Source organism: Trachypithecus francoisi, unplaced genomic scaffold, assembly GCF_009764315.1.
Source record: "Trachypithecus francoisi isolate TF-2019V2 unplaced genomic scaffold, Tfra_2.0 Lachesis_group5, whole genome shotgun sequence".
Lineage (NCBI taxonomy): Eukaryota > Metazoa > Chordata > Mammalia > Primates > Cercopithecidae > Trachypithecus > Trachypithecus francoisi.
In genome coordinates this window covers 101,014,083-101,036,300 of record NW_022681470.1, presented here as the reverse complement: position 1 = coordinate 101,036,300, position 22,218 = coordinate 101,014,083, and the positions used below count along the sequence as shown (strand labels likewise).

Here is a 22,218-nt window from a genome sequence, read left to right as displayed (position 1 = left end):
ATCCTTACCAGCCCCACACCACTGAGTTCCGTTCTTGGCTCTTAGCCTATGCTGTCATATGGCATTCTGCTTCTTAGAGGGATTATATATCAACTGGTATGAGATGTGTTTTGTGGAGCCAGGACAATAACTTTAGTATTAGACCACCCCTCTGCCACCCCAACTCCTCAGCTAGGTTATAAACTTCTTAAAAGTTGGGAGTGTGGAGGTTCTTAGATTTCTGGATGCCCACTAAGTATTTTGCTTTACATACTGTAGGTGCTCAATAAAAATAATGTGGGTGACATTAGTGGCTAATCCCAAGAAAAACCCAAACCATAGTGACAGGAATAGGGGCCTCAAATGACCAAAAAATGAGGGACCAGACTAAATGTTGATGAGCAAACTGAACTTTAATTTGCTTACCTGAAAGGCTTGCTCTTCATCATTGGCATAGGCCACAGCTATTTACACAGAATCATTGTACAAGATTTACAGCAAGATGCTACACTAGGGAACAGACTAGGGAATAAAGCTCTGAAATCAAAGTGTAAGCAGAAATCTGAAGGTATGTGTACAAGGAAGGATAAGGGCCAAATCATGAGCGAGGCTGGTGAGGTAGACATGAGGGAGGAAGAGGAAACATCCAACCACTTGTGGTGCAGAGATATGAGGGAAGAGTCCACTGGCACATAGTATTAAAAATTATGTTTGGAGTTTGAAGGAGGAAAAATCTGCCATAAGCCACCTCTGTGAGAAAAAAGAAGGCAGTTAGAACCTTACAGACCAAACCTTATACCTCCCCTACCAAAAAGTAATTCTGCTGATTAAATCCCTGGATAGAAGAATGAGAAGGTTAAAAAAAGAAAGAGAGAGAGAGATGCATGGACACAGAACCTTAAATAGACATAACAGACACAAAGTAAATACATTCAAGAGAGACACAGACAAAGACAGAGGAAAAGAACAGAAGCTCAGGCACATCTAGAAATTAGACACATCCTATTAACTTCACGAGTCACCTTTCCTTACCTCATCTTCCCCAAAGCTCTTCCTCCACCCCTAAATCTCTGAATTTCTAACTTTAACCAAAGAGTAGAATTCGAATGAGGCTGGTACATGGGGGACGATCTAAGATTCCATCTCACCAATTCAGGTCCCCTCCTTATCCTGTACCAGAAGGTCAGGGCTTGAGTCGTAGCCAGGGATAGATTAGGGTGAGAATAGACAGGATGGAGGACACGAGGCCACAAAGCCCCACAATCCCAGGGCCACAGCGCCAGAGGCCTAGTTTGTCCAGTGGAATGAAGAGATCACAGGCATTTCTGACCACATCTAGCAGAAGTGGGGGATGACCTCTAAGGACTCGAGCCAGGAGCAGGACTTGCAGCCGAAGTTTCAGAGCCAGCTGGGGCAGACCTCCTCCTGGAGTCCCTGGTCCCCCAAGTCCCCCAGTTTCACTTCCTCCAGGGACTCCTCCTCCGGAACCTTTCAGTCGCCGGCTACAAGCTGAAGACTCTTGCTCCATCAGTAGGCGAATCTCATAAGCATCACGGCTCAAATTCATGATGAGGGAAAACAAATAGTACCTGATACACAGAGCAAAAGGGTCAGTAAGGGCATGGATACCTACTTAACATATTCAACATCACATTTTAACATTGTCTTTTCCTGTAGCACAAAGAGATTACACATTAGATCATCAGAAGTAAAGTGAATGCTATTACCCCTATCAGAAATGTCCTCCCTTGAGGACACTATGCTAAGCAAAACAAGCCAGACACAGAAAGACAAATACTGCATAATCTCACTTACAGGTGGAAGCTAAAATAAGGTCGGGCGTGGTGGCTCATGCCTGTAATCCCAGCACTTTGGGAGGCCGATGCAGGTGGATTACCTGAGGTCAGGAGTTTGAGACCAGCCTGGTCAACATGGCAAAACCCCGTCCCTAATAAAAATACAAAAATTGGCCAGGTGTGGTAGCCAGCGCCTTTAATCCCAGTTACTCGGGAGGCTGAGGCATGAGAATTGCTTGAACCCAGGAAGCAGAGGTTACAGTGAGCCGAGATCTCACCACTGCACTCTGGCCTGAGCAACAAAGAAAGATTCTGTATCAAAAAAAAAAAAGGGCTAACTCATAGAGGCACAGAATAGAATGGGGGTTGCCAGGGGTTGGGGAGTGGGGGAAATGGGAAGATATTGGTCAAAGTGTACAAGTTTCAGTTATGCAAGATGAATAAGTTCTGGAGATCTAATGTACAACATTGTGACTATAGTTAACAATACTGTATTGTATACTTGAAATTTGCCAGGAGGGTAGATCTTAAGTGTTCTTACCATAAAAGAAAAAAGGTAATTATGCGAGATGATGGATATGTTAATTAGCTTGACTGTGGTGATCACGTCACAACATACATGTACAAACATCGAGCTATAACTCCTTAAATATATATAATTTATATTTGTCAATTATGTCCCAATAAAAATGAAGAAACACAGTCCTCCCACCATTCTATAACTAATACATGTTTATGTGCGCCTTAAGATCCTGTTTTAAACTTCATGAGCATCATGAAATCTTCCAAGGTCAATCTCAAACTTCATTTTCCACTTGGCAACACACACACACACACTCACACACACTCTCTCTCTCTACTTGACCTATAACAAGGCAAATTTGTTTTGAAAGAACAAATTTCAGTTGTTTCAGAGACTCAAACATATTAAAGGTGATCTAAATCCAATCCCTATTTCTTTAAAAAAAAAAAAAAAAAGTGGCCCAGAGGTTTAATTGCCAAATGTGTTAAATTATAAATTTCTTCAGTAAAAAAATCCATGTTTTTTATTTGCAATCCAATCTGACAATGGTGGTCTGTACTCAATAACTTGATCTACCTTAAAAGTATATCCTGAATCCAACCACATCTCTCTATCACACCCCACCGCCATACTCTAAGCCACTAACATCTCTTGTCTGGACTTCTGCTTTAGTGTTTTAACTGGTCTCACTGTGGCCATTCTTGCCCCACCCCCAACAATCTATTTTCATATAGTAGCTAGCATAAACATAAATCACATCACTACTTCCCTTCTTAAAACTCTCCATGGTTGACCAGGCGTGGTGGCTCACGCCTATAATTTCAGCACTTTGGGAGGCCGAGGCAGGCGGACCATGAGGTCAGGAGTTTGAGACCAGCCTGACCAACGTGGTGAAACCCTGTCTCTACCAAAAATACAAACATTAGCCAGGCGTGGTGGCACGTGCCTGTAATCCCAGCTACTCAGGAGGCTGAGGTAGGAGAATTGCTTGAACCTGGGAGGTGGAGGTTGCAGTAAGCTGAGATTGCACCATTGCACTCCAGCCTGGGCAACAGAGCAAGACTCCATCTCAAAAAAAAAGAAAAACAAATAAACAAACAAACAAAAAAACACAGCTTGTCATGGTTTTCTTCCTATCACATTCATAATAAAATGTAAATACCTTAGAGAGGCTTACAGGACTCAACATCTGGTCCCTACCCCTCTAACTTTACCTTGTATCATTCTTTCCTTCAATCATTATGCGCCAACCATGTTGGTTTCTTTCTACATTTTAATTTCATCATGCTTGTTCTTGCCTTAGGACCTTTGCACTACCTATTCCCTCTACCTGGAATATTCTCCCTCCAAAATCCTCACATAGCTAGTTCTTTCTTGCTCTTCAGGTATGAGCTTAAATATCACCTCTTCGGAGAGGCCTTCCCTTATCCCTAAATCTAAAGCACTGAATCAGTTACTCTCTACTCCATAACCCTGTTTTAATTTCCTGCATAACACTTACCAGTATCTGATATTTTAATTTATTGTTTATTTATATTTATCTCATCCCATTACAAGGTAAGTTCCAGAGGAGCAGAGGCCTTGTTTGTCTTTAACCACTGTACCCCTGTATGTAGACTGATGCCTACCATATGGTAAGAGCTCAGTAAGTATCTGTTGGATGAAATGAATAAATGTAACATACAGACTCCTTTAGGGAGTTGCTTTTCCATACTGCTCCAGCCATGCCTCTGCTCCCACCCCTCATACATCATAAGCCATGTTATAGTTGTAAATCACTGAGAAAGATGAAGGGAAAAGCAAGGTTAATATAATGAAAAAGTACAATCATAGGAAAACAAAAAACAAATACAGATAATATGTTAGGGAATTTTACTCCCACATCATATTCTCCCTACCTTCATTGTCAGCTACCTCCTTTGTCCAAGCCAACGTCATCTCTTGCTCATATTAGGGCATCTCCTCCTCTCTTGCCCCACTGCAATCCATTTTCTTTTCTTTTCTTTCTTTTTTTTTTTTTTTTTTGAGATGGAGTGTTGCTTTTGTCACCTAGGCTGGAGTGCAATAGCACAATCGCAGCTCACTGCAACCTCTGCCTCCCAGGTTCAAGCAAGTCTCCTGCCTCAGCCTCCCGAGTAGCTGGGATTACAGGTGCCCGCCGCCACACCTGGTTAATTTTTGTAATTTTAGTACAGACGGGGTTTTGCCATGTTGGCCAGGTTGGTCTTGAACTCCTGACCTCGTGATCCCCCAACCTCGGCTTCCCAAAGTGCTGGGATTACAGGTGTGAGCCATCACGCCTGGCCTGCAATCCATTTTCAACATCTCAGAAAGAGATGTCCTTTAAACACAATTTGAATCAAGTCATTTCCCTGCTCAGAATCCTTCAATAATGTTCCATTGTAGGATAAAATAAAACAAGCATTAACTAAAAGGCCCTATATGAAAGGTCTGATGCCTGTCTACCTCTCAAATTTGAACTGATGGACTCAATACTGTCAATCACACTGGCTTTCTATTTCTCTAATTCCCTGAAGTCTTAGTTCAAAGTCTTACTTAGAATGTGCTATTTTCTCTGTTTGGAAATGTCTTTTCTGCTACTGTTGGCTTTGTCTAACTCCTCCTACTCAGACATCAGGTCTGAACTAAAATATTGCTTTCTCAAAGAGTTTTTTCCCGATTTTTCAATCTAAATTAGCTCTCCTTGTGATATTCTTTCATAATACCGCATACTTTCCCACAAATATATATGAGAAGTTATTCATTGTAGTATCTAACTCCCCCACTAAACTGGAAGCTTCATGGGAACAGGTACATAGGCACATTATCTGTTTAGCTCTGTGCTTTATCCCCTGCCCCACAGTAAGCATCTAATAAATATTTTTGGAATGAATGAGTAAGCAGGTAGTGAGGGGGAATAACCTGTGGTATAGAAGCACAATTAAAGTGATATAATATCTTACCTTGCACAATATTAGTCATTCATTATGGAAGATCATCTGTCTTCCATCTCCCCCCATTTGATATTCTCCAATAGTTTAAGATCTAACTGAAGACTGGAAGCCAAGTGGCTGATCAAGACTTATATACTCTGGAAAGATCCTAAGAGATCTTTCCCTCATATAAGACAAGCTATGCAATATAGAGGCTACAAAAAAAAAAAAAAATTTTTTTTGAAGGAGAAAAGGATATCAAACCTGAATGAACGCTGGGCCCACTTCTCCTGATCCACACGGGGAGCCAGTCCAGACTTTCCAGCCCACAGGACATTGTCACAGGCAAAGTATAAGGCTCGATTGAGGTGACTAACAGTGATGCAGAATCTCAGGACAACATCTGATAGGTGAACAGCTCTTTTGGCTGACTCAAGGGCATCTGCTGAGTTACCCAGGCGTAGAACTTGTGAAGATTAGAAAGGGAAAGCAAGGATTTGTAAGTAGAGAGGCAGATAGCAAGAAACAGAAACAGAGAAAGCAAGAAGGCAAAAGTTGAGCAATAATAACAATTTTTTTGAAGAGCAGAAACAGGCTGGACGCGGTGGTTCAAGCCTGTAATTCCAGCACTTTGGGAGGCCGAGGTGGCTGGATCACCTGAGGTCAGGAGTTTGAGACCAGCCTGGCCAATATGGTGAAACCCCATCTCCACTAAAAATACAAAAATTAGCCCGGCATGGTGGTGGGCACCTGTAGTCCCAGGTGCTCAGGAGGCTGAGACAGGAGAATTGCCTGAACCTGGGAGGCAGAGGTTGCAGTGAGCCGAGATTGGGCCACTGCACTCCAACCTGGACGAGAGACTCTGTCTCAAAAAAAAAATAAAAGATAAAGAGAAGAAACACTTCATTTTTCAATTTCAAATTTAATTTTTGTGCCAGTTTAGTTTTCTCAAACTTGCCCCATTCTCTCCAACCCTCCTAATTACTTCCGTACCCCTGCTCTCTTATCTCAACTTGACGCATGCAGAGGGTAAGTGCAGAGCCAAATGAGAAAGAAGAACAGGCAGAGAGGGTACAGGAAGAAGGGACCAAGGAAGGAGAGCTGGGGATGGAGGAAGGGTTGGGGGATAAAAGGAAAGACAGAGTTACTTACGCTTTCTTCCAAGGCTCAGGTGGCCCTCCAGCTGTCGAATCTGTTTCTGTAACTCAGGACTGGCTCCATGCCTTTGCAGCGCATGGCCAAGAAGAGAGCAAGCATACTGGGCGGCCCTAGAGGAGAGGGCAGGCAAGGTAAGGTGGAGACCTCCCTTACCTTCCGCTCAAAATTACCCTCCAAAAGGCACAGACTTCCCCCTTTCCCAGTTTGAGACCACTCCCCTTCCTCCTCCATGCCCATATCTCACCATTTCTCCAGGTCAGAGGAAGGGAAAGGCATAAGGAGAAAAGAGTCTAGAAAGGGGTGGGGAACACTATTGAATGCTGAGCAAATAAGAGATTTGACAATGATGAGGCCGGAAGGGGCCGGTGCAGGCCGCAGGGTCCATCACAAGCACATCAGCGTGAGCATGTATGTGATCGATGAGGGGAGGCAGACAGTTGGAGGGCATTTTATTCCTCAAAACAGGTGAACTAAGAGATTTCAAGGCCCTCTAGCTGAATGGAGACCAAACGCCAGGACGGACGCAGAGGAGTTCCCGAATGACAGCACGGTGTGGGGACATGGAAACTGGGAGTGCCTCCTCATCTCTGGGGGCAGAGTCCAGGGCTATCCACCGTGAGGTGAATGCTCCTCATTCTATCAACGCTCAGTGAGAACACTGTCGGTCTTATGTGGACACAGCAACCCTGAGTGGCCTCCCCGCTGACCCACTCATGCCTCAGTTTCCCCATCTCTTCCGCGAGCGGAAAGGAATCATCTCAACAGCGGCTCAAATCTGCGCCTCACGGTCCGTTCGGGTAGCCAGAGTTGACCCTTCTTGACCCCCCTGTAGCCTGAACTGATTTCGCCTCACTAGAGTCTTCCTCTGCCCATCCCTCCCCCGCCCCACCCCCATTCCTATTCGGGCCGCACCTACACAGCCGCTCCCGGGCTTGGCTCTGAGCACTGAAGCGGACCCAGGCGTCCATGACAGCGGCAGCCCAGGCTCCGCGGCCCCGCTCCCGCCCCACTTCCCGCCCCTAGTCACGCCTCCTGCGCGACCCAACGGTGCCTCGCGAGGGACAAACAATATCAGAAAAGAAAGCGAGTGGAGCTTGCCCTCGAAGCGGAATTTCAGGACGCGAAACGCGTGTCTTTTGAGCCTACATCTGCGTATTATTGTGCGTGTCTCCCTCAGAGGGTCTCCTTATCAGACGATCTCCACTCCCTAGCACGCCTCCAGCGGCACATTCTTCTTTAAATATTCAGGACCAAGGGCGGGGCCTGCAGGGGTCGGGGCGGGGCGAGAAAGCGCCGCAGTGAACTCCACGCCTTGGAGGCCAGGATAGGTGTGCGCCCGGCAGAACATCCGAAATACACATGCACGCAGGCTCTGACTGAATCCAGGGCTGTAGGGGCTAAAGAAGTCTAGGGCAGTAGAAACCCGAAGCCTAGGCTGGTCTTTCCAAGGAAAAAGGAGCGTGACTGGTACCAGATCTTCGTTCCCTGCAGAACCTTGACAGTTGGACAAGTGACCTCCTCCAGAACAGATGGAGAGTCTCCAGAAGCAGAGGCTTTAGTGAACGAAGTTCGCAATAATCAGCTCCAGATCCTGAAAAGGTGGGAGAAGAATCAGTGGCCAGAGCTAACCGCTTCATACCCACACTGCATCCTCCTCAGTTTCTCTCCAGGCCACCATGTCTGCAGGCAACGGCACCCCTTGGGGGTCAGCAGCGGGGGAGGAGGTCTGGGCTGGATCAGGAGTGGTGGTGGAGGGCTCAGAGCTGCCCACCTTCTCGGCAGCAGCCAAGGTCCGAGTGGGAGTGACCATTGTGCTGTTTGTTTCTTCGGCTGGAGGGAACCTCGCCGTCCTGTGGTCAGTGACACGGCCGCAACCCAGCCAGCTCCGCCCCTCTCCGGTCAGGAGACTTTTCGCCCATTTAGCAGCTGCCGACTTACTAGTCACTTTTGTGGTTATGCCCCTAGATGCCACCTGGAATATCACTGTTCAATGGCTGGCCGGGGACATCGCATGTCGGACACTCATGTTTCTGAAACTAATGGCCATGTATTCTGCAGCTTTCCTGCCTGTGGTCATTGGACTGGACCGCCAGGCAGCAGTACTCAACCCGCTTGGATCCCGTTCAGGTGTAAGGAAACTTCTGGGGGCAGCCTGGGGACTTAGTTTCCTGCTTGCCTTGCCCCAGGTGAGTGACCTAGGACTCAGGACCGGGCAGGACAGGGATTTGGGTCCGTAGCATGAGTTAAAGGGTGCGCTTGGGGGCCATTAATTAAAGGGTGCGCTTGGGGGCCATTAATTCTCAGGAAGTAAGCCTCTGCTTTTTTTTTTTTTTTGCCGGCTCACTGCAACCTCCGCCTCCTGGGTTCAAGCAAGTCTCCTGCCTCAGCCTCCCGAGAAGCTATAGGCGCCCGCTACCACGCCCGGCTAATTTTTGTATTTTTAGTAGAGGCGAGGTTTCACCATGTTGGCCAAGTGGTCTCCATCTTTCGACCTCGTGATCCGCCCGCCTCAGCCTCCTAAAGTGCTGAGATTACAGGCGTGAGGCACCGTGCCCGGCTACCTCTGCTCTCTTCTGTAAGATTATTTGCATGTTAATTTACATCTGTTAAGAGCCTGCCTTTCATAAGCAGTATCCTCTATTTGTGCCTCTTCCATTAGATCTGTTTTACTACACTTGGCTTCTGCATCTCTGCATCCTCCCAATCTCACCTCCTTCAGATTGGGGCAGGGAAGAAAAACAGAAAAACATACATGGGGGTCTATGAAGAGAGTGAAGTCAGTGGTTTGGGTAAAACTTTGTGGTACTCATTTATCCATTCAAAAAGTGATATGCATCTCCAGGGCCACTCAAATTTTGCTAAGGATAGGGTAGCAAAATTCTGCCTTCAGGAAATGTATTGACTAGTGCAGGAAACAAAGAAATTAGGCAATTACAATATAGTGTATTCGGAAGTGTTATGCTAAAGGAGCTAAAGAAGACAATGGGGGTGGGGGGCAGAGAGGGGTGTCTGACACAGCCATGCAGTCAGGAACAGCTTTCCAGATGTTAATGTTTGATTCTTCAGAGATAGGTGTTAGACCAATTAAAATAGGAGAAATGCTAGGGAAGATGGAGGATAGAGGATCTCAATGCTGCTAAAGCTGAGGACTAGTTAATGGTGAGTAATGAGCTGAGAGGGGAAGAGCGAGCCAGATCACAAATAATAAAATTGTACTTTATCCTGAGTGCAGTGGAGAGACACTAAAGAGAGTGACATAACCAAATTTGTGTTTTTTACTGACTTTATTGTCGAATGAGTGTTAAAATTGGAAAGAGGCGAGCATCTGAACCTGAATACTAGGTTAATCAAATCTCAAAGCAAATCCAATACTGAAAAGGAACTAGAAATCTAGGTGGGAAAAAAGCTAAATACAAAGCAATTCCTTCAAGACAAAAACCACTATCACTATCATGGGGTTGGGGGGCAGGATAGAGCAGCATCTCTGAGACTGTAGGATTAGCATTCTGTCTAGAAGGAGGCCAAGAAGGGTCTAGGATTTGTTTCTGGAATGATAATATATTATACTGATTTAAGATTTGATCCTTACTTACATCCTCAATTATTAGAAATATAACTACTAGAAGTTAGTCTGACTATACTCCTAAGAACAAAGAAAGGCCTGGTGGCTCAAGCCTGTAATCCCAGCATTTTGGAAGGCCAAGGCGGGTGGATCACTTGAGGTCAGGAGTTCAAGACCAACCTGGCCAACATGATGAAAGCCCATCTCTACTAAAAATACAAAAATTAGCCCGGTGTAGTGGTAAGCACCTGTAATCTCAACTATTCAGCAGGCTGAGGCATGAGAATTTCTTGAACCTGGGAGGTGGAGGCTGCAGTGAGCCAAGACTGCACCACTGCACTCTGGCGTGGGCGACAGAGCCAGACTGTCCAGGGAGATAAAAAGAGAAAACCAATACTTCTAATATGTTGCAAACAAGACCTTTACCAATCCAAGTGTTAAAAAGAAGCCTGTTGCTACAGTGCCATTTACAATTAGGTTTGTTTACATAAAGCAAATTTTACATGTGGACTGGGAATTAGAAGACTTTTTGTTTCAGTTTGCCTGTTTTACTTTGTTTTTTTTCTGAGTCTCGGCTCTACTGCTAACTAGCTATATGATTTTGGCTAAGGCACTTGAAATCCATGGGCCACAAGATGATGCAATGGGAAATGAATTTCATCCTTTCTTATGGCCTGACAATCTGACAATATTTGCAATCTCTATTTGTTTCGATGGCAAACTGATTGTGACATGTATGATACATGTGCAAAAGGTGAAATTTTTTGGCTCCAAATTAGTATCCTTCTGGGTAAATTCTGCCTTGCCCATATGCTGTAGTTGTAGTTAAAATATTAGTGTTAATAAAATAAAAAATTTAATAATGTCACGTTAGTGTGGTAAGGGCTTAGGAGTCCTTAGGGGTACGATTGGGGTAGTTAGAAATTACTTATTTTTGTAGGCTTGTTCCCAAGTTATCAGCAGTTGAAAGGGATGTTTCTATAGTACATGGTAAATGGTAATAAAATAGGAGAGAGGAAAGATCAAAGCAAGGCTTGGACCAAACTATGAATCCAAGAGCTTTGACTATTTTTTTTTTTTTTTGGAGACAGAGTCTCGCTCTGTCACCCAGGCTGGAGTGCAATGGCGCAATCTCAGCTCACTGCAAGCTCCGCCTCCCGGGTTCACGCCATTCTCCTGCCTCAGCCTCCTGGAGTTCCCGAGTAGCTAGGACGACAGGCGCCTGCCACCACTAATTTTTTTTTATCTTTAGTACAGACAGGGTTTCACCGTATTAGCCAGGATGGTCTCGATCTCCTGACCTCGTGATCCGCCCGCCTCAGCCTCCCAAAGTGCTGGGATTACAGGCATAAGCCACTGTGCCCAGCCAGCTTTGACTATTTTTATACTCCTCACAATTCTCATGTACTTCTTAGGCATAGCACAAAAACAAAAACAAATTATAAATATATGAATGCAAGAGATGGGAAGAGGAAATAACATTTTCCGAGTAGCTCAGAGTAGCCTGATCATAACTCCAAACAGTTCACAAAACTCTGTCTTAGGCTGAAACTATTCATCTTTCCTAAATGTCCCTCATGTCTGCTAAAATCACTGTCCCAAATGCCTTGTATCTAGGAATCTGATACCTACTGAGCTTACCTTTTATCAAATTAATAGTGACTCAATCTGCATTACTGGAACCCAGGCACTTTAACCTTGTAGCTCTAAATGGAAATAGTTTTTACTGATTCAGTTGGAAAACCCAGCAATTTAACAAAAAGGGGGAGGGGCAGTCCAATAGCATTTGGAAAATGTTAGATTTTATTATTTAACATTCTTTACCATTATAGTTACTGCACATAAGACTATTACTACTAAAGGTCACTTCAGAGTCACTGCAAAATGCCTGGAATTTTGGCAGCACCCATTTTACACAGTTTTTCTTTTTCCACAAAATAACAGACATACCAGGAAAATCATTTCAGCTAAAAATATGAGTGAGGTGGTAGAAATATCATCCCTTATAAAGCGCAGTGTTAGAATAGTACTTGAGAAGGCGGGATTGTTTTAAGTTCCGAGATTTAACAAACTCACTGCTCAGCATCATATTCAAGCCTAAAAGGAAGACAGGATTTCAAGATATATTTCCAACCTCTTTAACATGGCACCATGGATGAACTGTTTTTCAGCACTGTGCTGCTTCACTTGGAATTAAGGATGAATTGGGAGGAGACAGTATGACACAGGTGGGTAGGTTGGGTGGTGAGGGGAACCAGTTCTAATAGTCCTGAACTCCACTCCAGCTGTTCCTGTTCCATACCGTCCACCGAGCTGGCCCAGTCCCTTTCACTCAGTGTGTCACCAAAGGCAGCTTCAGGGCTCGATGGCAAGAGACCACCTATAACCTCTTCACCTTCTGCTGCCTCTTTCTGCTGCCACTGACTGCCATGGCCATCTGCTATAGCCGCATTGTCCTCAGTGTGTCCAGCCCCCAGACAAGGAAGGGGAGCCACGGTGAGACTCCAATTCCCAGGCCTTAATCCTTAACCCTAGACCTGTTGCCTCTAGCATCATTTATCTACCTACCTAATAGCTATCTACCAGTCACTAAACTGTGGTGAGATCCTAACCACATGTCTAGCACCTGATGCTAATTTAATTGAATCCTTTCAATTGTAAACAGCTAAGTTAGCTGGACAAGGACTAGGGAGGCAATCAGTATTATTTATTCTTGAACACCATCAAGTCTTAAAGTAGACTGGGTGGCTTCACATTTCTATCATAATCCCTGGGGGTAAGAGATCATATAGTCCCAGGTTGGGAAGGGGAAAAGGGTTTGCAGCATTCTCCTCCTTGTAGGAGGCGAGCTCTGTGTCACTAGCTATGCCCCTCCATCAATTCACCCTATACTCAGTTCAGAAGCTTAGAGTCTGAATTACAGTATATTTTCTAAATTCCTAGCCCCTGCTGGTGAATTTGTCCTCCGCCGCTCCTTTGACAATCGTCCCCGTGTTCGTCTCCGGGCCCTGAGACTGGCCCTGCTTATCTTGCTGACCTTCATCCTCTGCTGGACACCTTATTACCTACTGGGTCTGTGGTACTGGTTCTCCCCCACCATGCTAACTGAAGTCCCTCCCAGCCTGAGCCACATCCTTTTCCTTTTTGGCCTCCTCAATGCTCCTTTGGATCCTCTCCTCTATGGGGCCTTCACACTTGGCTGCCGAAGAGGGCACCAAGAACTTAGTATAGACTCTTCTAAAGAAGGGTCTGGGAGAATGCTCCAACAGGAGATTCATGCCCTTAGACAGCAGGAAGTACAAAAAACTGTGACATCAACAAGTGCAGGAGAAACAAAAGACATTTCTATAACATCTATCTGATCCTAACAGAGTGTACAGGAACAAAATAATAAGTCTTTAATACCATAAGATCTTAACATCTCACTTCTACTCCTGCTCTCCTAGTTCCCCCAAAAAAGAAATACTGACCAGTGTCTACTTTAAACCCTACCTGAAACTTGAGACTGTATCTAGTATAGAAATTCATATAACCAACCCAGGCAACACAGCAAGACCCCATCTCTACAAAAATATTAAAAATTTAGCCGGGCATGGTGGCATGTGCCTGTAATCCCAACTACTAGGGAGGGTGAGGCAGAAGGATGGCTTGAGCCCAGGAGTTTGAAGCTGCAGTGAGCTATGATCACGCAGCTGCACTCCAGCCTGGGGAACACAGCAAGACTCTTATCTCAAAAAAAAAAAGAGGCCGGGCGCGGTGGCTCAAGCCTGTAATCCCAGCACTTTGGGAGGCCGAGACGGGTGGATCACGAGGTCAGGAGATCGAGACCATCCTGGCTAACACGGTAAAACCCCGTCTCTACAAAAAAATACAAAAAACTAGCCGGGCGAGGTGGCGGGCGCCTGTAGTCCCAGCTACTCCGGAGGCTGAGGCGGGAGAATGGCGTGAACCCGGGAGGCGGAGCTTGCAGTGAGCTGAGATCCGGCCACTGCACTCCAGCCTGGGTGACAGAGCAAGACTCCGTCTCAAAAAAAAAAAAGAAATAGGCTGGGCGCGGTGGCTCAAGCCTGTAATCCCAGCACTTTGGGAGGCTGAGACGGGCGGATCACGAGGTCAGGAGATCGAGACCATCCTGGCTAACACGGTGAAACCCCGTCTCTACTAAAAAGTACAAAAAACTAGCCGGGCGAGGTGGCAGGCGCCTGTAGCCCCAGCTACTCAGGAGGCTGAGGCAGGAGAATGGCGTAAACCCAGGAGGGGGAGCTTGCAGTGAGCTGAGATCCGGCCACTGCACTCCAGCCTGGGCAACAGAGCGAGACTCCGTCTCAAAAAAAAAAAAAAAAAAAAAAGAAATAGAGTTCAGTCCCTAGAATTATCTTCACAATGATCCATACAGCCTTACTATGCTTTAGAACTTTCAATTTTACGATAGGAAAGTAATATTAAATGTAGAAAACAAAAATGGAACATTTATTCGCAACACAAATACTATGCATATAGGGTAAGAGATTAAATATAAACACAGAAAGTTCCACCCCACTCCTATTTGTCCAAGGCTGCATAGTCAAATGGAATCTTGAAGAGAACACCTGGACAACAGAGGACCTGTCAGCGACGTCTCCGGTCTGGACTTCTGCTGCGTCTTCGGCCTCCTCTAGAGAAAAAGAAGCAGGGAGAAGAGCCCATTAGAGGGACATAATACTACGTCCTCATTCTGTTTTGTTTGTATTCCCTTCACCCAGTGTTTGCCCTCTTCATTTTACCTCCTCTTGCCTTTTGGTGGACCCCGAACAAAACACCAGTCAACGCTGATGGGCTGTCCCATCAAATCCTGGCCATTGAGTCCCTCCATAGCAGCCTGGGCCTCCTTGTATGTTTCATACTCAACTAGAGTATACCCCTGGGGAAAGTAAAAAGACAGATATGAAAACCCTCCTATTTCCCCAAGCATCATTGAGTATCTTTTTCCTCAAATCTAAACTCAGGAAAATCTATAAAATTTAAGCAATGAATGTACATCATATATCTCTGTATATATACAACATGTCTGTCTCTTTGGCGTGTCTGACAAAACATATCCATGTTTTAAATGTCATTTTATTTCAACTTTGCTCTTGGCCAACCACAGCAAACACAGAACTACCAATGCTGTCTAAGGGTTATGAAAGAAAGGAGGCAATAAAGTGTCACTTAGGATACCTTCAGATATCCTGTTCGCCTGTCGAGGTTGAGGTGAATGTTTTTAATTTCCCCATATTCTGCGAATTTGTCGTGTATGTCTTCTTCAGTGGCTTCCTCATGGACTCCAGTGACAAAAAGAATCCAGCCTTCAACAGCTGTTGGGGGACGGGGGAAGTTGTAAGAGAAACGCTTCAAGCAGGCTCACAGGAGTAGAGTGAGTGCGGACTCAGATTGTTTAAGCTATCTCTGAACCCATTCCTACTGCTTAACTATGTTATCGGTTTCTAACTACTACCACAGACACGGATACCTCACAGGTTCCATTATTACTCACAGCGTTGTGGTCCGGGTTCATCGCCATCCTGCTCCACGCTGTCATAATCCTCACGCATACGCGCTCGGGACCCCTCTTCTGTAAGGGACACACACGAGATCACCGAAAACTCCCCCTTTCTCCCATTGTTCCTATGAGTTGGGTGGGGACTCCAAAACCCGGGGCTCCTGCCCTACTAGGCCACTCTACCCCATTTTCCCCACACTCACCAGAGCCAAAGCCGCGACCCTTCCGTTTCTTCGCTTTTTCTTTCAGTTTGTGAATGCTCTCTGGAGCCCCAGAAGATAAAAGAGTAAGCAACCATGACAGTCATTTGTAACAATCGTTTCTTTCCCAAGACACTGCAAGCCGACCCAAACCGCCTCCAGTCTCAGTGCCTTCCCGGTCACGCCCTCCCTTCTCCTAAAGGGGGCGGAATCTCTAATCCACCCAAGACCCGGTTCCCCGATTCCCATCCTCACGACCCGGGAGAAAAGAGAGTAAATTTTCCTATTATAGCCTTCTCTCACACCTTCCCCGCTACCCCCGCCCGCCTCCACTGTCCTCACCGTCCCCATCCTCATCCATGGCGAAATCTTCGCCCCCAGCCTCGTGAAGATCTAGCACGTCCGCCATCTCGCCTTCGATCGAGATCTCGTCTGTGCCGCTCAGACACTAGGTACCTCGGGAAACTGTCGCAGAGGGGAAAGGTCGCCAGTCAAGCTGACCAATCAAAGGCTAACTCTAAATCCCTCCCTCCGCACGGTAAAAATACGCAATTTGGGGCGGGCCTAGTTCGGAAAGATGCCGGAAGTACTTCTGTGGCCATCTTGAGCAGGTCGCGAGCTAAATGCTGCCATGTTGGGAGGTGCAGACTACAGGGGTCAGTGGATTGCTCTTAACCGCGGCAGCTGCTGATACTGTACTATTAACAGTGAGGCCCGGGGTAATTTCCTTATTAGAGGGCTTCTTTATGTCTCTTCATCCCAAACTGGGAAATGGTCACTGAAGACACCTTTTTCTATCAAAAATCCCAGGCCTGTACCCTGTTCCGAGGCAAGGTGATGTATGATAGGAACGTTTTTAAAAAATAGTTTGATCAGCAATACGGGCATAAAGAGCTGCTTCTGGAACGTACTGCAGCACCTAATTTCTCTTCAGGAAACTAACAGACCTGGTTGCAATATGATTGGTGAGACAGATATCAATTTTTTTTTTTTTTAAGATAAAACTCCCTGCCCGTAATCCCAGCTACTCGGGAGGCTGAGGCAGGAGAATCGCTTGAACCCGAGACGGAGGTTGATTAGCTGGGCGTGGTGGAGTGCGCCTGTAATCCCAGCTACTCGGGAGGCTGAGGCCGGAGAATCACTTGAACCCGGGAGACGGAGGTTGCAGCGAGCCGAGATCTTGCCACTGCACTCCAGTCTGGGGGACAAGAGCGAGAATCTGTCTCAAAAAAAAAAAAAAGTGAAAAAGAGTAAAACGAAAAATAAAATTTCAAAGCGATTAGGAGACACTAATTTATTCTCCACGTAGGTAGTGTGATAATTTTAAAAATCAGTTGGTTACATATCTACTAAAAACCCTTTTTGTTGTTTTGAGACAGAGTCTCGCTCTATCACCCAGCCTGAGTGCAGTGGCGGTCTCAGCTCACTGCCACCCGGGGTTCAAGCGATTCTCCTGCCTCAGCCTCCTAAGTAGCTGGGACTACAGGCGCCCGCCCCCACACCCGGCTATTTTTTGTATTTTTAGTAGAGACGGGATTTCACCATGTTGGCCAGGCTGCTCTTGAACTCTTGACCTCAGGTGATCCACCAGCTTCTGCCTCCCAAAGTGTTAGGATTACAGGCGTGAGCCACAGCGCCCGGCCTAAAAACCCTTTTGGTTAGAGGGGTCTGGCTATACTGCCCAGGCTGGCCTGAAACTCCTGGACACAAGGGATCCTCTGGCCTCCCAAGCAGCTGGGACTACAGGCATCTAACCCTGCACCCGATTCTTTTCTTGGCTTTTTGCTGCACTTAAAATAAAATTTTAAACTCACACAGCCTGCTCTGCCTGTGTTTTCAACCTGTTCAACCACCATTCTTCTCCATCACCCATGAAGCTCTCCTTGCACTTTTGCCCATCGGTGGTGTGCTCTTTCTCATCCCAGGGCTTTTGCAACTTGTTTTTTTTTTGTTTGTTTTTGTTTTCAAGACGGGAGTCTCTGTCGCTCAGGCTGCAGTGCAGTGATGCGATCTTGGCTCACTGCAACCTCCGTCTCCTGGGTTCAAGTCTTCTCCTGCCTCAGCCTCCTGAGTAGCTGGGACTACAGGCATGCGGCACCACACCTAGCTAATTTTTGTATTTTTAGTGGATACGGGGTTTCGCCATGTTGGCCAGCCTGGTTTCTAACTCCTGACTTCCGGTCATCTGCCCTTCTCAGCCTCCCAAAGTGCTTGGATTACAAGCATGAGCCACTGCTCCCCGCAGCTTTCTGTTCCTGGTGTTCTTCCTCTAGCTTTTCACATATTGGGTTCCACCTCATTTTTTTTTTTTTTTCTTTGAGATGGCGTCTCGCTCTGTCACCCAGGATGGAGTGTAGTGGCGCGATCTCGGCCCACTGCAACCTCCACTTCCTGGGTTCAAGTGATTCTCCTGCCTCAGCCTCCCAAGTAGCTGGGACTTCAGGCACATGCCACCATGCCCAGCTTTTTAAAATTTTTTTAGTAGAGATGGGGTTTCACGATATTGGCCAGGCTGGTCTTGAACTCGTTACCTTGTGATCCACCCACCTTGGCCTCCCAAAGTGCTGGGATTACAGGTGTGAGTCACCACGCCCAGCCGAGTTCGACCTCATTCTTAAGGTCTCAATAGTACTGTCACCCAAAGGGGTCTTCTGTACCCTCCTTTCACTGTGTATTTCCTTCACAGAACTTAAATCAGAATCTTCTTTCTTTTTTTTTTTTTTGAGACAGGGTCTTACTCTGTCAACCAGGCTGAGTGCAGTGGTGCAATTATGGCTCACAGCAGCCAACCTCCCAGGCCCAAGTGATTCTCCTGCCTCAGCCTCCTGAGCATCTGGGACTACAGGCATACGCCACTACATGCGGCTAATTTTTTAAAAATCTTTTGTAGAGAGAGTCTTGCCATGTTGCTTAGGCCAGTCAGAATCTTTAATTACCTTGTTTACTTTCTAACTTGTTTATTGTCTGTTTTTCCCATTAGAATGTAATCTTTATGGCAGAGAGTTATTTATAACTAAAATCCCTAAAGTTTAGCCCAATATCTGGCTCGTGGTAGACATCTGATAGATACTTATCGAATGAATGAATATTAGAATGGCAGGATATTCTGTCTGCACGATGCTATGTGACGGGAAAATAAAGCTGGAAATACAGTTTAGGGTCTGCTATGCTAAGGATTCTGGAATTTATCCTATAAGCGAGAAATTTACCTACTTCAACATATTTGAGTATTCATGGTTTTTAATATTTGCAAATAGTCCCCATACTAGTTTTTGCTTATTATTTTTCCTTAAATAGACTGACTTTAAACATAAATGTATACTGAAAGGAAAATCAATATTTTTCTACTACAAATTCAGATAAAAGCACAACTATTAAAAACTGTTTGCCCATCTATCATCTAAAATCATCTCAGGAACACATATAAAACTGGGAAATGGTAGGCCGGGCATGGTAGCTCACGCCTGTAATCCCAGCACTTTGGGAGGCCGAGGCGGGTGGATAGTTTGAGTTCAGGAGTTCAAGACCAGCCTGGGCAATATAGCAAGACCCATCTCTACAAAAAATTTAAAAAGAATTACTTGGTTGTGGTGGTGTGTGCCTATAGTCCTAGCTACTCTGGAGGTTGAGGTGGGAGGATTCTTTGAGCCTGGGAGGCGGGGTTGCAGTGAGCCAAAATCACACCACTGCATTCCGGCCTGCTCATTAGAATGAGACCCTGTCTCAAAAAAAATTTTTTTTTAAACTCTTGAGAAATGCTGCTAAAGGTAAAGATAGTTCAGTGATGGCTTAAGCAAGGGAGTATCACAGTCATAAGTATTTTATAAAGAAATATGACAGCAGTGTGGAGGATGTCAAGAATGGAGGTGAAGACCAGCTAGGAAGCTATTTGTAGTGATCCAGTCTGGAGATGAGAAAGGACCAAACCTAAACTAAGGCAGTAAATATGGACAAAACATATTAGGAGGTAGGCCAGGCACAGTGGCTCACACCTGTAATCCCAGCACTTTGGGAGGCCAAGGTGGGCGGATCACCTGAGGTCAGGTGTTCAAGACCAGCCTGGCCAACATGGTGAAACCCCATCTCTACTAAAAATTTAAAAATTCACCAGGTGTGGTAGTGGGTGCCTGTAATCCCAGCTACTTGGGAGGCTGAGGCAGGAGAATCTCTTGAACTCGAGAGGCAGAGGATGCAGTGAGCTGATACTGCACCATTGTACTGGGCGACAAGAGCAAAACTCCATCTCAAAAAAAACAACGTACTAGGAGGTAGACTCAACAGTAGTGACTGATTAGATTATGGTAGAGAAGGCCGGGCGCGGTGGCTCAAGCCTGTAATCCCAGCACTTTGGGAGGCCGAGGCGGGCGGATCACGAGGTCAGGAGATCGAGACCATCCTGGCTAACACGGTGAAACCTCGTCTCTACTAAAAAATACAAAAAACTAGCCGGGCGAGGTGGCGGAAGCCTGTAGTCTCAGCTACTCCGGAGGCTGAGGCAGGAGAATGGCGGGAACCCGGGAGGCGGAGCTTGCAGTGAGCTGAGATCTGGCCACTGCACTCCAGCCTGGGTGACAGAGCAAGACTCCGCCTCAAAAAAAAAAAAAAGATTATGGTAGAGAAGAGTTGAGGGCAGATCTGAGGTGTGTGGCTTAGGTAACAGCATAGATAATAATTCTAATAGATTGGCCGGGCATGGTGGCTCACACCTGTAATCCCAGCACTTTGGGAGGCCGAGGCAATTGGATCACCTGAGGTCAGGAGCTCGAGACCAGCCTGGCCAACATGGTGAAACCTGGTCTCTACTAAAAATACAAAAATTAGCCAGGCGTAGTGGTGGGCGCCTGTAATCCCAGCTACTCGGAAGGCTGAGGCAGGAGAATTGCTTGAACCCAGGAGACAGAGGTTGCAGTGAGCTGAGGTCATGCCATTGCACTCCAGCCTGGGGGACAAGAGCAAGACTTTGTCTCAATAATAATAATAATAATAATAATAATTTGAATAATAGATCTAGAGAGTCAAAGAGGAATCAGTAGAGAGAAATGTATTTTATTTTGGATGTTTCAAAGTGCTTTTGTCATATTCAGGTGGTCATGTCCAGTATGTGGAAAGTAAATGTAAAAGCTTAAAACAGGTTAGGGAGGAAGAAATAGATTTGAGAGTCATGTGTATAGTGGAGTTCAAGCCACCATAATGGGTGAGATTGCCAGTGGGAGTAGGTAGAGTTGAGGAGAAAGGGCCAAGGACAAAGTCCAGGTTAAATGTCTGCAGAAAGGGAGGCAGGCTGCCTTGTGCAATCATTTCTACCACCCCAAAAATGCTAATAAAAATTCTTTTTTTTTTCTGAGACGGAGTCTAGCCCTGATGTCCAAGGCTGAAGTGCAATCACTCAATCTCGGTTCACTGCAACCTCCACCTCCCAGGTTCAAGTGATTCTCCTGCCTCAGCCTCCCAAGTAGCTGGGATTACAGGCGCCCACCACCACGCCCAGTTAATTTTTTATTTTTTTTAGTAGAGATGGGGGTTTCACCATGTTGGCCAGGCTGGTCTCAAGCTCCTGACGTTGTGATCCACCCACCTCGGCCTCCCAAAGTGCTGAGATTGCAGGCGTGAGCCACTGCACCCGGCCTAAAAATTCTTATTTAGTATACATGTAAAAGGACGGACATTTTAGAGCTTCTCTAATATATAGGTCTCAAGAAAGAGTCAGTCTGGCTCACTAGACAAAAATCTATTTTTAATTGTATAAAATTATACATATAAAATACATAGAATGTACTAAGATGATGAGTAAAATCTTTGACACCAGAAGTGGACAGATCAGGAAACAATTTTTCTCAAGTTATTTGGGATCTTACTGGTTGGTATCTGAGAAACATAATAAATCCAGGAAGTACCAGGACAATTCTTCCCACAACTCACATCCCTTAACCCACACTTCTTCCCAGAGAAGGGAGCACAGGAGAAACAGGAGTGTTGATGAGTGCCAGCTTATAAATATCAATACAAACAGACACACCTGGTATGTCTAGCTGTTTTTGCCTTTATTCCAACCCAATGTGTTTCATGGAATACAAAGATGGGGCTTCTACCCCAGCTCTCTTCTGATTAGTAAGAAAAAAAAAAAATGATTGGGCCTGGAGAATTCAAAGAGGCCCATTTTAAGCACTAATAAAATTGTAGCTGGATTCCTTACATCTTATCCAACATGATTTCAAAAGCAAGAAAGTTGCCTTTCATCTTGCCCCTACCAAATCCAAAAGAGCAAATTATGGCCTATTTCCTAATCTATTTATTTTTATTGTTGTTGTTACACTTGAACTTTCTGTTTGGAACCTAATCTATTTCTAAAAGCTAAGTCTGTATAATTGTCAAGTGCAAAGTCCAATTGCAGGAATACTAAATGTCCCAAGCTCCGTTTAGAAAGTATATGGGACAATAATATAGTATAAAAGAGATCACAGAAACAAGGGGGAAATATATATTAGAGACCGCCAAAAAAATTCTCTGAAAGGAGAATACTTTAGCTGCTGTACTACCGGTTATTTC

General features: G+C 45.5%; 3 protein-coding genes across 4 annotated transcripts; 1 reads left to right on the top strand and 2 right to left on the bottom strand.

The window, feature by feature from the left end:
* Positions 1–373: 373 nt before the first annotated feature.
* PEX11B (peroxisomal biogenesis factor 11 beta) lies at positions 374–7,596 on the bottom strand. The gene is made up of 4 exons (XM_033197931.1): positions 7,302–7,596; positions 6,384–6,499; positions 5,496–5,697; positions 374–1,568 (listed from the first exon to the last, which is right to left on the bottom strand). Exons 1-4 carry the CDS (start codon positions 7,355–7,357, stop codon positions 1,163–1,165), a joined length of 780 nt encoding a protein of 259 aa, XP_033053822.1. The 5' UTR covers positions 7,358–7,596; the 3' UTR covers positions 374–1,162.
* A 76-nt stretch (positions 7,597–7,672) lies between these two features.
* On the top strand, positions 7,673–13,672 carry LOC117075525 (gonadotropin-releasing hormone II receptor). The gene is made up of 3 exons (XM_033197985.1): positions 7,673–8,575; positions 12,237–12,447; positions 12,895–13,672. Exons 1-3 carry the CDS (start codon positions 8,066–8,068, stop codon positions 13,311–13,313), a joined length of 1,140 nt encoding a protein of 379 aa, XP_033053876.1. The 5' UTR covers positions 7,673–8,065; the 3' UTR covers positions 13,314–13,672.
* Positions 13,673–14,398: 726 nt separating this feature from the next.
* On the bottom strand, positions 14,399–16,186 carry RBM8A (RNA binding motif protein 8A). 2 transcript variants are annotated; one of them, XM_033197943.1, is made up of 6 exons: positions 16,015–16,186; positions 15,676–15,735; positions 15,467–15,544; positions 15,151–15,287; positions 14,715–14,851; positions 14,399–14,605 (listed from the first exon to the last, which is right to left on the bottom strand). In XM_033197943.1, exons 1-6 carry the CDS (start codon positions 16,079–16,081, stop codon positions 14,560–14,562), a joined length of 525 nt encoding a protein of 174 aa, XP_033053834.1. In that variant the 5' UTR covers positions 16,082–16,186; the 3' UTR covers positions 14,399–14,559. The 2 variants fall into 2 exon arrangements, with proteins under 2 accessions (XP_033053834.1, XP_033053835.1); XM_033197944.1 differs by having other exon boundaries at positions 14,400–14,605; positions 15,467–15,541; positions 16,015–16,172.
* Positions 16,187–22,218: the final 6,032 nt, after the last annotated feature.

Bases quoted from the DNA above. Each gene is read 5' to 3' on its own strand.
- PEX11B (XM_033197931.1), bottom strand. From the start codon at position 7,357: ATGGACGCCTGGGTCCGCTTCAGTGCTCAGAGCCAAGCCCGGGAGCGG. The intron at 5,698-6,383 runs GTAAGTAACTCT...AATCTTCACAAG, and splicing joins CCTGAGCCTTGGAAGAAAGC to TTCTACGCCTGGGTAACTCA. The intron at 1,569-5,495 runs GTTTGATATCCT...TCTGTGTATCAG, and splicing joins TGGGCCCAGCGTTCATTCAG to GTACTATTTGTTTTCCCTCA.
- LOC117075525 (XM_033197985.1), top strand. From the start codon at position 8,066: ATGTCTGCAGGCAACGGCACCCCTTGGGGGTCAGCAGCGGGGGAGGAG. The intron at 8,576-12,236 runs GTGAGTGACCTA...ACTCCACTCCAG, and splicing joins TCCTGCTTGCCTTGCCCCAG to CTGTTCCTGTTCCATACCGT. The intron at 12,448-12,894 runs GTGAGACTCCAA...CTAAATTCCTAG, and splicing joins GACAAGGAAGGGGAGCCACG to CCCCTGCTGGTGAATTTGTC.
- RBM8A (XM_033197943.1), bottom strand. From the start codon at position 16,081: ATGGCGGACGTGCTAGATCTTCACGAGGCTGGGGGCGAAGATTTCGCC. The intron at 15,736-16,014 runs GTGAGGACAGTG...CTGGGGCTCCAG, and splicing joins CATGGATGAGGATGGGGACG to AGAGCATTCACAAACTGAAA. The intron at 14,606-14,714 runs GTAAAATGAAGA...CTTTTTCTCTAG, and splicing joins CCACCAAAAGGCAAGAGGAG to AGGAGGCCGAAGACGCAGCA.